The following is a 16,658-nucleotide window of genomic DNA, read 5'->3' on the forward strand; positions in this document are numbered from 1 at the left end:
ACCAGTTATCCCAACGCAGGCTACGAGCATTTAGTCGAGCTACCAGAGCCTGAACCCGAGGAGATATGGGCGGACGCGCTTTCGGACGAGGCGCGGACGTCTAGCGCATGCTCTGAAGAAGACAAGGCGCAACGACGCAAGCACAGGAAGAAACACGTCTCGCACTCGTCTGAAGACGACACTGACCCGCTCAGCTTGCACTCAGATCAAAAGAAGGACAAACCCAAAAAGGAAAGACAGAGCAGCAAAGAAAGGGCTAACAGCAAGGAAAGACACGGCAGCAAGGAGAGACATGGCAGCAAGGAAAGACATGGCAGCAAGGAACGACATGGCAGCAAGGAAAGACATGGCAGCAAGGAAAGACATGGCAGCAAGGAAAGACATGGCAGCAAAGAAAGACACGGCAGCAAAGAGCGGCCCAGAAGCAAAGAGCGATCACACAAACATAAGAGCAAAAGCAAATCCGACGGACAATACGCCAGCCACAGTAAAGACAGAAGAAAAGAGGACACGAGCAAAGAGAAACCAAAAAAGGAGAAGAAGGAACGCAAGAAGAAACCCAAAGTGCCAGAAGAGTCGAATCCTGTTGACCAACCGAAGCCAGCGCCTGGTTCTTTGGCAAACCTAATCGGGTTGAAGGTTTGCACGTCAACTCAAAACCCTGTTATAGAGCAAAAGACTAAAGATACTGAGAAGAGGAAACAAAAGATGCCAAAGAAAAAGAAAAGTATGGACAGTGATCACGATAGCCATGGGAAGTCTTCCTTCTCTAGTATGGTGTCTGTGGAGGGTGCTGTCGAAACTGATGTGCTATTTGATGGTCTGTTCTCTATAGACGACATGAAACTGAAATCGCCTCCTAAAACTATACTGTCACCTGAAATCAGCATAAAGCCCGCCACCGTGACAAACAACAATGAATTAATCTACGCTACCGGACCTGTAACAATCAAAACCCCTACAAACAATTTAAGCAGTCATAATACTGCTCAAACACCACTGCCGCCGAAAGAAACTAAAGTAGATAATTTAAATATTAAACCTCTCCTCGACGACGCATATGTCCAGCACGGAAGTCCGGTTTGTGATGATGTTAGACAACGTATAACAAAGCTGTTAGGTTTTAGAAAAAATAAGAGCCAAGACAATAGTCCTGTCAGGACAGACTCACCTTGTCAGAGTCCTACTATTGCGAGCACAACATCCACCGTAAAACACGAAGTAAGCAGTCAAATAAGTAAAGACGCTATAGCTAAAATTATAAATAACACTAAACGGGAAACTGTACCAGCCAAAAAAGTTTCGCACATGGAATTCTTGAAAAACTATCCGCAATTACAAGTTATGACTGGGCAAAAACTAACCAAGAAGGTAGAACCAACTGATGTGTTAATAAAGACCTCTACTAAAACCTACAGCAGTGCGGAATCAGGATGCAAAGGAATAAAAATTCTAAGCGACCAAATCTATCGTCCTGCGAAAACTGGGAACATGATAACGCAGCCACCCCAAACTAATCCTGTACAGGAGCAAGTACCGCCGCCGGGCATGCAACAAATTCAGGGAATGAAGGACTTTTTGACTGAATTGCAAGGTATATCAAAAATGGGAAATAAACCAGAGCTAACGGTTAAAAGAACGTCGAAAGAAACTGGAAGCACGCATGTTATTAGTTCGTCTGCACCTATCGTGACTATCAACAAGTCTGATCATACTGGAAAAACCATATCTTTAACCCCACCTCAATGTGCCAAAATGTTAATACCACAAAAGAAAGTGGAAAATGCACCCAACACGTTCGCACGTCGTATTTATATGCATAAAAATAAGCAAACCGATATTAAATTGAAACAAAATGTTGAAGTCGCACCTCCAAAACCTTTGACTGAACAGGAGGCTATTTCAAACGAATTAGAAAGGCATATAAGAGAATTTAGAATGTTGCAAGCGCAACAATCTAATAGTAGCAAATCAGTAAAAGTCGACAGACATTTAAAAAGTTTGTTGAAACCGAATATTTTAGCAAAATCGAAAACACCGGTAGCAAATAAAACATCAGTCGCCGCCAACCCGGTACTATCAGGGATACTGACTTCGCCAGAAAAGCAAAATATAAAGCCAATATTTAACGAGAATGTTCAAAGTAACGATCATGTGCTACATAAAGAGCCCACTGGTTCAGCTGATGGAAGTTTATCTTTACCTATGTCAAAATCTGACCAAAATGAATTTCAAAATCTTATGCAACAAAGGAATAAATTGAATGCTAACATTTCTTACAGTCATGCGAGTGATCAATTTTTGACCAGCAAGATTGAGCATAATACTCAGTATTCAAGAACAGCAAAGCCTGTCAGTATTAACCAGATAGCTTCTTCTTCTGTCATTCAGAATAATCAGCTTCCAGTACATGCCAGTACCCTAGATCATAATGTACCATATACTGTACATAACAAATTGACAACAATATCTAACGCGACGCCCAGCCAGCATACTGTGATTCAAGATTTTAATGCTAGTCCAAATATACCTCAACTAAATAAAACAGATCAAACACCTGTGGCTAAAAAGCCTTCCAAGCCACGACCACCGAAGAAGAAAGGGAAAGATCTAAAACCAGACAAACTACAACAGGACTTACAGAATGTTATGAGCGCGTTACTTGCACAGAAAACGCCCAGTCGTGGGCACAATGCTCTCGACATGACAATGAAAAGTGAGCAAGAAACCAAAAGTATTCTAAGACAGCATAGGATTCATAAAGTTAAACCTGAAGTGCAAAAAGTCGTAGAGGACCCCAAGGTCATAATAAAGCCTTCTAGCACACAGTCAGTTGCTTCCACTCTTACAATGACTACACCGGATAAGAAACCCGAACTTAAAGATGATCTGACTAAACGGCCACCTGGATCTGTTCTGATCAAGAATCAGCCTCGGAAAAGACAACCTAAAACCTCAAAGAGTAAAAGTATACCAGATGTTTCAAGATTGCCTGATGGAGATAAAAATACTCCCTCGGTAAACTCTCCTCAACCTGGGATATTAAGCCAACCTACATCTCCAACCATTTTAGGCCAATTTGAAGCCCAAAATGAAATGCCATCGCAACCGCACAATCAAGGCACTGAAGAAGAATACGCTTTACTTAATGATTTAATTGATATGGATTTATTGCGAGAAATCGACGAACTTTCATCTGATGAAGATACACGCAAAACTGCTATACACAGACACAGACAAGAGACAGTTGAAAAATGTCTGGCATTCCAGGGCGACATAATATCTGCCACTATTCAGAAATCTCTGCAAAGTCCGCCCAGGCTGATGACAAGTCCGCCTACTTCTATAAACAATGGTCCACCAAAAAAAGTTGAAAGTTCACCAGTGGTTCATAATCCTAAGAAAAGCGCTTACCCAAAAGCGGCGTATACAATGCCGCTGAAATATCAATCTCAGAATAAATACCTTGGAATGCGGGTAAAGCGTCCTCATGACGATCATCAATTGTTAAAGCAAGATGCATCAAAAGATTTGGACGAACTTAGCACAGAAAAGAAAACTGAAAGTGCTGTTGATAAATTTGCAACAACAACAACAACGCAACAGCCAATCTCACAGTGCAACATCACTAATAGCATATTAAATAGTACGGTGAATAGCACAACGACGCAAAACATAATGATAACATCCCTTCCTGTTCAAAATGTTGTTCTGTTAAGTCCGAATGCTATTCCGATCCAATCCGTACTACAATTTCAAGACCCGCAAATATATGCACCTAACATTCACAGCATTGATCAAAATCCTTATTTGATACATACGCCAAATTTAGCGTTATATCAGCCAACGCCTACGATTAGTCACGTTATAGTTGGAAATGCTGCTACTACTATTAACGATGCATCAAACAATTATCCTATCCAAATGAGTACGAACCAAAATCACAATCACTACTTTGTTGACAAGACTACTGAGAATAATACTGTTGTGAATAATATAACTCAATTTACGAATACGAGTGTTGATAATAACAACATTGTAACTGCTGCTAATCAACCCGCAAATATTTCGGTACATAATGAATTAATTATACCAGCGCAAAGGACAATAACTGCAGAAGAGAAAATAAAATGCGCAGAGTTTGACGTAGATTCATTCTTGATCAAACCTAATGACCAAAATGCAATTCCAGACCAAAAGTCATGTGATATTAATAATGAATTAACTACAAACAATTTGACTACCACAGGCATAATGAAGGAAAGTAAAACAGAAAAACTACCTAACGCCGTTAATCCAACACCAGAATCTGTGGATCCACTACCAAAAGAAAATAAAACTACAGTAATAATTCGGGAACATAATATTGAAATTAATACCACTAAACCGATGGCCAATGCTAAAAGTACATCAAACAATCATCAACAAACCTTAGAAAAATCTCAGTTGGACAATTCAAAAGAAAACCAAAGCACAGATGTAAAAACGAGACGGATACTCCTCAGATCTTCTAATAAGCTTACAGATAAATTAGCGAAAGAAACAGTAATCCCAAAATCTAAATGGCTAGAAACAAAAGAACCAAATACTACTGATAAATGTGCAAAGAAAAGAATTCGGACTAAAATTGAAAGAACTCCGACGCCGACACGGGTTTCTAAAAGGATATTAGTTAAAAAGGTTGAAGTTGTATCTACTCCAGTGGATACATTAAAAACAAACGTTGAAAATAAAAAATGTCTTAACAATACTGAAGTCGTTCCTCTGTTTGACATCGAATCTGAATTACTAGGATCTAAAATATGTAAAATAGTGGAACCTATTGACAAGAATACTGAAAATACGAACCCAATAACCAATTTAAATATAAATGATATGCTTTCCTCTGAAGATATCGAAGAAACACTCGAAAACATTGAAGAATACATGAAGGACATGATTGAACAAGTCAATAAAAAGACTGAATTGAATTCTGAAATGATGTCCGATAAATTTGATAAATTTTCCTCTACAAGTGATCTCGTAATACAAAATAAAAACAATTCAATTCATGTTCCTGAAAAACTTGTTGAACAAGTCAACCCGATCACTGTAAAAGAAGTGTCTTCCAATTTGAATGATGTCGAGAAACAAACACATACGATAAAAAACAAAAACATTGAAGAAAAAGATGTTGTTAAAAAAGACACATCTGTTCTGAAAAATCTAACTCTTAATGACGATGAATATAATGAAATTGAGAATGATCTACCTGCCATTGATTTCAAGGCACTGCCAAGGGAACCTATACTTAAATTACCTACATATAAAACAGATTTGATATTAAAAGATAAAGCCAAACATAATATGGATTCTGAACTAGAAAAGACTATTCAACCAAGACTTGACCAAATTGTTGCTGATAAAGCACTGGCTTATGAGAACGGTGTTTCTGTTTTAGAGACAAGTAGTTTACAAAACGATCATGTTCCTGAAAAACATGTTATGGAAGATAACATTGCAGAAGTTGAAGATGTGTCTTTAATGAACTCAGCATCAGAACTTACCACCGCTAAAAACGTAGAAGTCGTTAGTGTTGTGAGTAACCTTGACTGTAACAAAAAACAAACATCAGAAACGGTCAACAAAAAAGAAATTGCTATTACCATGAATCTTGCAGATGTAGCAAAAGAAGACGCATTGGTGCCAATTGTCGATAGCAGCAAAAAAGATAACACTCATTTGACTAAAAATGCCGATGTTACGGACACAACTAGTGCCGATAATATTGTATCCAAATCGAAACCTGAAATTAATTTGTGTTCATTTGAAGAGTTCGACAAAATGAGAGCTAAAATCCAAATTGAACAAGTTAAAAGCATCCCCGCAAAGGACGGTCAGCCAGCAAGAAAATTTGTCAGAATTAAGTTACCAAATGGAAAATCTTTTAAAGTTACTGTTTTTGGCACCTTAGACTTAAATTTTGACAGTCTTTTGTCAGATCCGCAAATAAAAGAAATAGTAACTAGCAACTGGACAGAGTGCAAAAGATATAAACTAAACGTAAAACATACGCCTAACAAAGGCGATCTTCTGCAAGTAATAGATGCTGAAGAAATAAATGAAAATGAGCAGGCAACTATGAAGATTGTAGATACTATCGATTTAATTAGCGATGATGACTTTGAGGAACCAAAATTAAATAAATTTACTACAGAATTTGGAGTGTACAAAGTTACAAATTTGGTCTTAGACAATATTGACAGCCACCAGAGTAAATTCAATCAAAAGTGTTATATAAAGCTAACTAAACATTCTGATAGTTTCTTCCAAAAATATGAAACGATCGATGAGGAAGATAATATTGATCAAGAATTAGTAGACATATCTGCAACTAAACACGAATTAGGTCATCAATGCAATGAAAACAAAAAGAAAATTGAAGTGACAGAGATCACACTTCCGAAGCCGGATATTCCAAGAGAATCGGTACAATCTACCAAAGATTTTCCTAAATTGAGTAAAATAGACGAAGTTTTAGAAGATGTGCATGAAATATCTGTAAGTGATCATGAATTTGATGTGATGAAAAATGTAACTGAAGTTAAAGATAAGATCACACCTGTAAAGCAGGTTATTCATAGCGAATCTGAACATACTTTCAAAGATGATTCCGAAATTATTAAAACTGACGAAGTTGTAGAAGATTCGATTGAAATATGTGAGAGTGATCATGAACTTAGTTTTCAATGCAATGAGAAGAAAAATCTATCTGAAGCTAATAAAGAGCTCTCACCTCCTAAACAGTTTATTCCCAGCGTGTCCGAACATACTATCAATGATGCTCCCAAATTGAATAAAGTGGACGAAGTTTTAGAAGATCTTCTAGTAATATCTGAAAGTGATCATGCATTTGATCTTCAATGCAATGAAAATAAAAATCAAAATGAAGCTAAACATGAGATCACACCTCTGAAGCAAGATATTCCTAGCGAGTGTGAACGTAATATTAAAGAAGTTCTCGAATTGAGTAAAGTAGACAAAGTTTTAGAAGAATTAATAGAAACACCTGAAAGTGACCATGAATTTGATCTTCAATGCAATGAAAAGAAAAATCAAACTGAACCTAAAGAAAGGATCTCACCTCCGAAAAAGGTTATTCCTAGCGAATCTGATGATACTATCGCAGACGTTCCCAAATTAAATAAAGTAGACGACCTTGTAGAAGAATTTATAGAATTATCTGAAAGTGATCATGAAGTTGATTATCAATCCAATGAACAGACATATTTAACTGAAATGAAAGATGAGATTACACTTCCGAAGCCAGATAGTCCGAGCGCATCAGTACCAACTAATAAAGATATTCGTGAATTGACTAAAATTGACGAAATTTTGATGAAACAACTTGAAAATTTTGTTAAACCTGACACAAGTGTGGCAGCTCCGGATGTTATAGAATTAGACGATTCTTCTTGCGATGAAAGTGGTTCCACAAAATCAGAAAATATACCATTACCTACCGGAATTGATTTGAAAATACCAGAAATACCTAAAGCCATTGTGCCTGAACAAAAAATATGTGAACTTAAAAACTTACTACTTAATGATTTAGGAGTATTGGATGATACACCAACCTTCAACTTAGAAAACATACCAACGGTTGATTTAGACGACGAACCTACTCTAGACTCAGATAACATACCAACAGTAGATTTGGACGAAATATGTACAGTACAGTCCAGTCCAGTAGCAACAAATGACTTACAAATGACGAACGCTACTCCAGTGATTGACTTAGATGTCGAAGAGATAACTAATACTAAAACGATGGCTGATGAACTTTGTAAAAAATGCTTTATCCAACTTTTAAAATGTGATGATCTTGTTGAAAAGTGCAAAATGGTCAAGAAGTGTGCTGTGAAACTAATCAATTGTGATCATTTAATACCAGAAATACCTGATGTGTCCGATAATGAAATAACCATTGACTTGCAATCTCCAACTCCAACGAAAGAAAGTTGTAGAAGTGCATCACCATCCATATTTGATTATCCAAGTATATTGACTGAACCAGATGTCGAATTAAGCTTACTATCTTCAGATTCAGAGTCTAATCTCGAAGAATACGATGGTAGAACTTCACCGGTTATAGAAGTATTTGAAGTTATTGCAAATTTGCGTAACTTAGATCAGAAAAAAGAACTAAAGTGCGAAGCGGAGTGGTTTGCCACTAAGAGACCAATTCATATGAGTGAAATATGTGAGCGACAAATTAATGTAAAACAAAACTCTTTCAAGGAAAATTTGAGCCTTGTCTCAATAGTCTTGAAGTTTTTTGAGAATAGTAATATACTTGATTATTTGAAACCTTTAGGTAGTTCATCCGAAACGGAAGTAAAATCTCTTGAAAAAGAGGAAATATTAATTTTACCACGTGACCTTAAAAGGAAGAGAGATCTATGCGACCAAATATGTGTGGTACCAAAACTATCTAAGTTGGCCCTGGACAGCACTATGCACAGCATACAAACATCTAAACCTGAATTTACCTTGTTATACACAGATCCTCTAAGTCTTATATCGCCAGCAATCGATAGTGCTGATGAAGATATTACTGAGAACATTCAAGTTGATGACATGAAAATCTTGGAAGTCACGTGTGATATTACTAAAGAAGTTTGCCCGATGTTGGGCTTGGATAATTTTGCTATTATTTCAAGGTCAACACCTAATTTTGAGAAAGTTATTAAGGAATTGACGATAGAAGCTGAAGAGCCATCGATATTGTCACATGATGTTGATGATGCTGAGAACGGTATTGATGTTAAAATTGTACACGACCACTCTGAGTCTTCTAGTGGAAATGAGCTCATAGTACAGGAAAATCAAATTATTTCCGAAGATGGAGAATCAAAAATAGAAAATGCACAAATCACCAAAGATATTACGTCATCTGAAATAACCAGTACCGTTACACAATTTTCAATTGAAGATCCCTGTCAATCGTCTCAAGAATTAACAAACAACATAGACTTATGTACAAATTCGGTAGAAATAGAAACTGATATTACTGATGCTGTAAAAGATAAATGTATCGATGGTGATCCAATTATTAAGTTACTTAATGAAATAAATGCAAATGAGCCTGTCAATGATACACACGTATCTTCTAAAGCGTATTATGCAGAGTGCCAAGACAAAATAAAAACAGATGGTGTTAATGAAAGTAGTGATCTATCTGTTTCTGAAAAAGATATGAATGCTAGGGAAAATTCTGGTTCAACTGGAGAGTTTTATGACGCAATTGATATTGAAGAACGCTATTTCGATGCTGTGGATGAAAACAAAGAAGAAAACAATATGAAAGAATGTACCAAAATAGAGGAAGAACTTATAGCTGAAAATAAATCTACATGCGATGAAACGGAAAACATAGAAGGGCATTTTGTTCATGAAAACAAATCGAGTGAAAGTGAAAGTATACCGACTGAACGACAAATATCTCAATCGAATGCCAGTGAAAATACTGATAAAGATAGTAAACATCTTCTAACAAAGATTCGGGAAGAAGAAAATGAAATTCCGGATAGTACTGAATCCATAGAAATAGATATAACTAACAAAGTAAGTCATGAAACAGAAGAAATAAATACTAATATTGTGAGAGATGTAAAATCTTACGACAATGATGAGGATAAAGTTGGAATTGATGATATTCTAATAAATAAAAGTGGAATATCTCGAGATCCTGAATCATCTGGTGATGACGATGAAAACGTTGGAAGCGATGACAAAAAAGTGCAAAATACGGTAAATTTGGATGAAAGTGATAATACTGGCAGTGCTGATGAAGTTAAATTAGCTGTAGTTGTGGAAACAGAAACCTATTGTTTACCTGAAAACATTGAAAATAAACTCGAAACCATAGATACTGCTACACTGAAAAATCCCGAGATCCCTAATGATAATGTCATCTTCACTAAAGATGTTGGTGATTTGATAACCGTAGAAACAATACCGGAAGAAATCAGACTAAAAGAAGAAGAATTAGAAGTTGGCACTTGCTTCGTGCTGTGCCCTCTCGTAGATAATTCATCGGAAACGGAATCTATTCACATAAATTATAGCAATAATGAGACTTCCGCAGATTATTATGAAATTATTCAAATTATTAGTGAAAAAGAAGAAGATAAAATCGTGGTCCCTGATTCTGCCGACAGTCCCAATGTTGTCGAGAGTAACACACCTAATACTATGACGCCTATGGAAGTGGAAGTTAGCGTACACATAGAAAATGTAAAATCTCCCCCTTCGTTTCTTATCGAAGAAAGTAATAACGACAACAGTGAATCATCGAATGAATCTGATATGGAAAATAACAGCTCAAAATACAATTTGGAAAAGCTGGAGATTAAAAAACCTAAGCAAACGTATAAAATCAAAAGTTTAAAGCGTAAAAGAGACATGAAAGAAATAAGGGTACCGGAAAACAAAAAATATCGCAAAGGCAAAAATATTGATTGTAGTAAGGTAAGAAGGGGCGTAGATGAATCTTCCTACGGTAAAGAATATCACAGGCTTATCGAATACATAGATTCGGTGGAGTTTTCCTTCGCCCGACCTTTTCATAAAGAATGGGTAGACGTAGATAGTTGTATAAAAAATTGGCCTATAGTTGGCCCGGTGCCTTCTATAGCAAATGAGGATGATGACAGTGAAACAGACGTCAAGTTGTTTACTGACGAGGAAGTAAAACCCCCAAACAACCCATTAGACCAGTCTTTAGTAGAAGAGATCGCAACAGATTGCCTAGATAGCCAATATCCGTCTGTTGAGGAGACCGAAACCAATTTCCATATGGGTTTTGGTGAGAGGTCCGACAGAGTCATTCAAAATTTGAAAGAGGTAGATGATATTTCAAATATTTCGGCTGCGACTCTGTCGGACGTAAAACACACTCAGCCGTTACCGTCCGAGGATAGTAAAACTAATACGCTAAGCGCCTTCCAAAAAGACAAAGTTGATCAGCTAAAGCGCTACATGACCTACATAAAGCTGAAGGAAAAAGTGCGCACATACTTTGAAAACATTCAATACGAACTTGACACTACCAAGAAAACGAAAGACGTGCCAACTGACAAAGAGGAAGTCCGCAGGATTCTTCAGAACGTGCCCGGGCTTTACGGCACTGAGTTCATGGAGCCGCCTCCTTTCGTGCCGATAGTCCAGGTGGTGCAAGTGGGACAGCTGCCGGTGAGCGCGGCCGCACAGAACCCCGTCACCTGCGACCCCCGCGTCACCCAGGTCTCCGACGCTAGCCCCTCCCAATGCTCTGAAAATAGCCCACAAAGCGACAACCAGTCAAACATCAAAGCAGAATACACTGAACTCACAACAGCAGATCTCAGCCTCCCTCCAGTCCAAGAAATGACGCCACACGAACAGCAAATGGCCATGATCGACCAAATGAAAACCGAAAACATGAACCCTGAAGACCTAGTCATACCGAAGTCGGAGGAAATTAAAGATGAACAGGAAAAGACCGAGATAACGTATGAGAATTCAATGTCTGAAACTAATCAATCCATGGAGTATTCTTATGATTCCAATGCCAACGATGTCAACGATGCCATCAATCTATCGAACCAAATGACACCAGACTTGTTCACGACGACACCGCAAAATGAACAAGAACCGGAAGAGTATATGCACGTTCCGAAGCAAGAGAATGGTGCTCCTGAGAAGACAGATCAAATCGCTCATGCCATGAGCGCGGCCGGAATCGACATGACACCAGAAACCACTGTTCCTACGACGAGAGCACATCAACTTGTCAATCTGTTATCACAAAAGGTAATAAGGCAAATCCCTGTTAGTACAACGCAGACATCCACTAATAATTACTCTAAAACTTCGATCAATGCGATGGCGTTACAGCAAGCGCTAGCTTCCATATTGCCTCCTCCGCTGAACCAGACATCGGGCGTTGAGGGACAGCAGACGCAAAACACTAATGTTGGACCTCAAGTGTTGCACATTGTTCAAGGCAAGAATGCCAGTGGCAACCAAATCACGCTTGTAGACAACTCGCAGCCATCCGTCATAAACAGCAACGCAACACAAGTGCTACACATTGTGCAGAACAAAGCTGCTAGTGCTAATGCGAACGGAAATCCAGCTGGCCAAGGAAACTCCTTCAGTGGCCTGTCATTGGTCGATGCTGGCCTGCAACAGGGCGGCAATCAACTGCTGCACATTGTCAACACTGGGAACCAAAAAGGTGGCAATGCAGGACAGCTACTGAAGAGGGTCAACTTATTGACGAACCTCGCCAACGTGCAAGGAGGTAATGAGCAGAAAATGGTGCAGTTTGTCTGCAAATCAGCTGATGGCAAGTCTATACATTTGAACGCGCCACATCAGAGGAGCATGGTGCTACGGCTGCAGCCAATCGAGACGCCCAACGTCCAGCAACCTGCTACTCCTAACAAACCAGCTGATCAACAAGACCTGAGTCCAACACAGAATGCAGCAAATTCTCTAACTGGAAAAGAATCGGCCAGCGAAATAAAGTCCCGATCTGTCTACGAAGAAAACTACGCTAAGTTCATTCAAAACTCATCAACCAAACCAGGCGCTGGGTCCGCAGAAAAGTCTACAAGTTTGCCCAAGTTCAATCAAGCATTTGGAAAACCCGTGTTTCAAGAAGGAGCTGAAAAACAGACTGATATGAACAACACACATCTTAATCAAGTACTTAACAGTGAAGGCTCCGAACAACAGACTGCCTCGATAAACCTAGAACATATCAATCAGATCAACAGTCCACCACTTCTGCTAAGGAAAACGACCACTCCTACTTCACAAACTCAGTCGAATTTAGTCCAACAGATCAAACAGACTATCGCACCAATGAATATTCAGACTATGCACGGAGGGGTTATTTACACTCGGCAAATTCCGGTCAATATCGGAGGAGGACAAACGATCAATCTCATAACTGTTCCTAGCACAGAACTTGTCGACGAAAACGGCCAAAAACAACAGCCTAATGAGATGGAACCGTCGATTATAAAGATTGTCCCGCAAACACAAACAAGCACAGAAGGTTCAGAAGATAATGCCCACATTAATGTATCCAATGAGAACCCGCCGACGCCTCAACCTCAGCCTGTGCTGACCCAAATGCGCATAAAACTGCCAATGCTGAGTAAAACGCCCCAAATGCCCGGCGCGAGAGTCGTGCGGCCTTCCTTCTTCCAGATACAAAGAAACGTTATAGGAGGAGCGAACCAACCCGTATACCAGCAGCTAGTTCTGACCGCAGCGCCACCTCTCGGCCAACAAACAATTCGACTTCCCACTCAAACGCAAACGAGGCCTGTGAAGGTGCCACAAGAAAGTCCAGCTACATCCGAATCACAGCTAAGCTCTTCAACGCTCGAGCAGTTGAGGGAATTCGACATGGTTCTAGAACAAGTGAAGGAACGGAGCAGTGTACCGCCGAATGGAAGCTCTAGTAGTACTTATACGAAACTGCATACACCATCCACGGATACCACCGACAGTGGCGTATCAGTGCCCACTCCAACCAGCACCTCGTCTTCAGAGCAGCCCACTACACAACAAGTACTATACTCCATCGGCAACACAATGACCACCACCAATATGAATGTCGCGTACGTGAGCAGGAAGTCTACAGCGACCACCTCTGCCACTTCCTCTTACGTCAGGTCACCGGACTCCTCGGGAATAGCCGATTCGCCCTCATCTTCCCATGTGCCAACATCTGTGTCTGAAACGCCGACGCCAGCTGAAACAACACATCAGCCAAAAGCGGCCAAGATCGGCTCAAAGAGTTGCAAATCTCGGCCGTCGAAACCCTCATCCTCGCATACACCGAGCGCTCTCAAACTCAATCACATCACACCGAAAACGTCTACGCAGAAGCCGCTTGAAGACGAGCAAACCACGCAAAGGATTCTGTACATCCTCGCCGAGTATAAAGAGCAAGTGGAAAACTCGCCCGATAAGGACAAGCCGGCGCCGCGCCGGCGATCCAACCCACCAATCTCTGGGTCCGGTTCTTCGAAGCGGAAGAGGAGCGGAGGAAGAAGACCAGGGTGCACGCGAGACCACAGCCCCATTGATGACGGCTGCAGGACCATGGGATCTGAGGATAGCAGCTGCGGTACCTCACAAGGAGATTGCAACGAGAGCTGCAGCATCGACGCCCTCTCCCCTCAAGAGAGTCCGAGGAAAATCGTCAGAAAACTGACCTTTGAGCAGGAGACCCCACCAGTGGCGCCGCCCACGCCGCGGCCGCAGGCTCCGAGAAACGTCATCGTGGCGGATGGACAGACCATTACCGTGGCCCGAAGCGCCACCGGCAAGCCAACCACGGCTGTGCTGATGCCGGCCAACTACATACTCCCTGTGTCAATGGTGAAAGGAGGTCAGCAGATAGCAATCGTGACCAATCGGGGACCTAAACTGCTAACCGTCGGAGGCGCGACGGGTGAAGCGGGCGCCGCTAATGCGTTGCTTCTCCAGCGGTTGATCGGCCCGGCGGGTTTAAAGCCTGGCTTGTTGGCTAGGCCGGGAGTCAGACACGTTCGTTTACCGACAACTGCACTGCACAACCTGCAGACCTTCAATATAGCGACAACAGTTCAACCTCCCGACAGTACTGCCTCCTCAGCCTCTGCCCCAACTCCGCCTGAGCTAGTCGACACTCGGGCCACGAGCTCCCCATGGAACACTGACTCAGCTACAGAGGTCAAGCCAGAGAGAGGTTCCAGCCCGGAGACGTCAGAGCCATGGAACCTGGCGACGTCCGACCCTCCCGACTACACGTATGAAGAGCCGGTGACGACACGAGGCGACGCGGCCGACCGGACTGTCCTTGTGAGTATAGCTTTACATTGTTTTGAGGTTGACTTGCACCAATATTATGTGGCTCAACGTGAAGATGGTAATTAATTGCTCTGTCAGTTATGAGTAACTGGAGGAAATAGACTGACAGAGTGACATAAGGTTGGTGCAAGTCATTCTGAGTGTTTTGATAACGGAATCATCAGTTTTAACAGTTGACTGATGGTTCTATATTTCGCTTTTACAAGCTGAACACAAACTTGATACCATACCAAAGTTTGTGTCCAGCGAACACGCTTTGTACATAAATGAAGTCACAGTACAAACGTACATCAGTATGTCATGACACGTTTTGCAACTACAGGACGCGATCCCAGATCGGTACAGTCCAGATATGGAGGCGCAGAGAATTTTCGATAAGATGTTCGACGTTGACGGGAAAAAGTGTTACGATGACTCTCCGAGGGTCGGCCATTACGATATAGACCCCTCGCACTCTGACTGCGAAGACAAACCGTACCACCAGGTGAAGCGTAGTCCCGACTCCCGCCTCCCTAGACGTGCACGCATTCACTCATTGTCTATGCTTGACACTGGCAACTTACACTTATCATCGATGAGACAAAAGAGAAAACAAATGAAACGTTCGGATTTTAAATCGGCATGGGAACGGCAGCACTAGGGCATGCAATACCGGAACAATTCCCAATACCGGTATTGAGTTACGGTATTACAACTCAATACCGGGATCCCGGTATTAATACCGGTATTAGACTTCCTTGTAATAAATGGCATATACTGTGTTTAAAGGTCGTATACATCAAAATAAAACAAGAAAATGCAATCATATTCTGCATTTTGTTGTAGATTTTTACGAGAATTAAGTTTTAGAGTTTAAATTTTAGAATAAATTATTTTTTTACATCCGGTGCCGGTTTACGCATGGTCAACAGTAGATTTCTAGCAGCCGAAAACTGCATTAAACGGTTGGGAACAAGTGCGCTTTCACAGTATATAGGAACACAAGCCTAACTAAATCTTAATCGCTTTATTTATAGCCTTAAAAAGTCCGATTCCGGTATTACTTCAATACCGGTATTAACTTTCAATACCGGTATTGAAAAAAGCGGGAATTTTGTCCGGGATCCCGGTATTACGGATACCGGTATTGCGGTATTGCATGCCCTAGGCAGCACTGTCGATTTGGCTTGACCAATCAATTGAATTTATAATTTTAATCGTTTTTTTGCTATAACGGCAGTGCTTTATTTCTTTCCCATTGCTAACGATTTTATAGGCGGTAGTTATAAAAGTCTTCTCGATGGCCATTTGTATAAGCTCCCAGTTTCAACCAGCTGTTCTTGTCTAAGTTACTCACATCTAATTAAGTGTAGTTTAGGATTTATTTTGAATTCTGGCCCTCATCTCTATAGTATTTCCGTTCATCCGACTACAGCGAAACAGACGCTTTCAAACCATCCTAGAAACGTATTAGAACCCTTGTCTAAATGTTCTTTATTTTGCATGGTAAGTGAAAACTTCGTCGTTTTCTGATCATTGATGTCCCGTTTATTTTGGAACCAATGCATGTAATGTAAAGACTTTAAATTGATATCGTAATGTGAAATTCTATAATCTCTGTTCTTAATTTTATTAGTGTACTTGATTGTTAATGTACAAGTTAGATTATTTTAAAGATTCTTATACTATAAACTTACTGTTTCGATAAATTAGTAACTAAATTATATCGCGGCTTTAGCTTTGTCAGCATCGTCATATACCAACAGGCTTTTCCGTTGGCT

At 40.3% G+C, this 16,658-nt stretch overlaps 1 protein-coding gene across 3 annotated transcripts in view; it reads left to right on the top strand.

The window, feature by feature from the left end:
* LOC105382669 overlaps nucleotides 1-16,658 on the top strand; it is a 35,307-nt gene that overhangs the window by 13,620 nt on the left and 5,029 nt on the right. For 2 of the 3 annotated variants that reach the window (XM_048630975.1, XM_048630977.1), the window contains one exon: nucleotides 20-14,889. In XM_048630975.1, coding sequence (XP_048486932.1) covers nucleotides 20-14,889 — 14,870 coding nt within the window. The remainder of the gene's footprint in view (nucleotides 1-19; nucleotides 14,890-16,658) is intronic. The other variant, XM_048630976.1, reaches the window with a different exon arrangement.

This window comes from Plutella xylostella, chromosome 27 (assembly GCF_932276165.1).
Source record: "Plutella xylostella chromosome 27, ilPluXylo3.1, whole genome shotgun sequence".
Taxonomy (NCBI): Eukaryota; Metazoa; Arthropoda; class Insecta; order Lepidoptera; family Plutellidae; genus Plutella; species Plutella xylostella.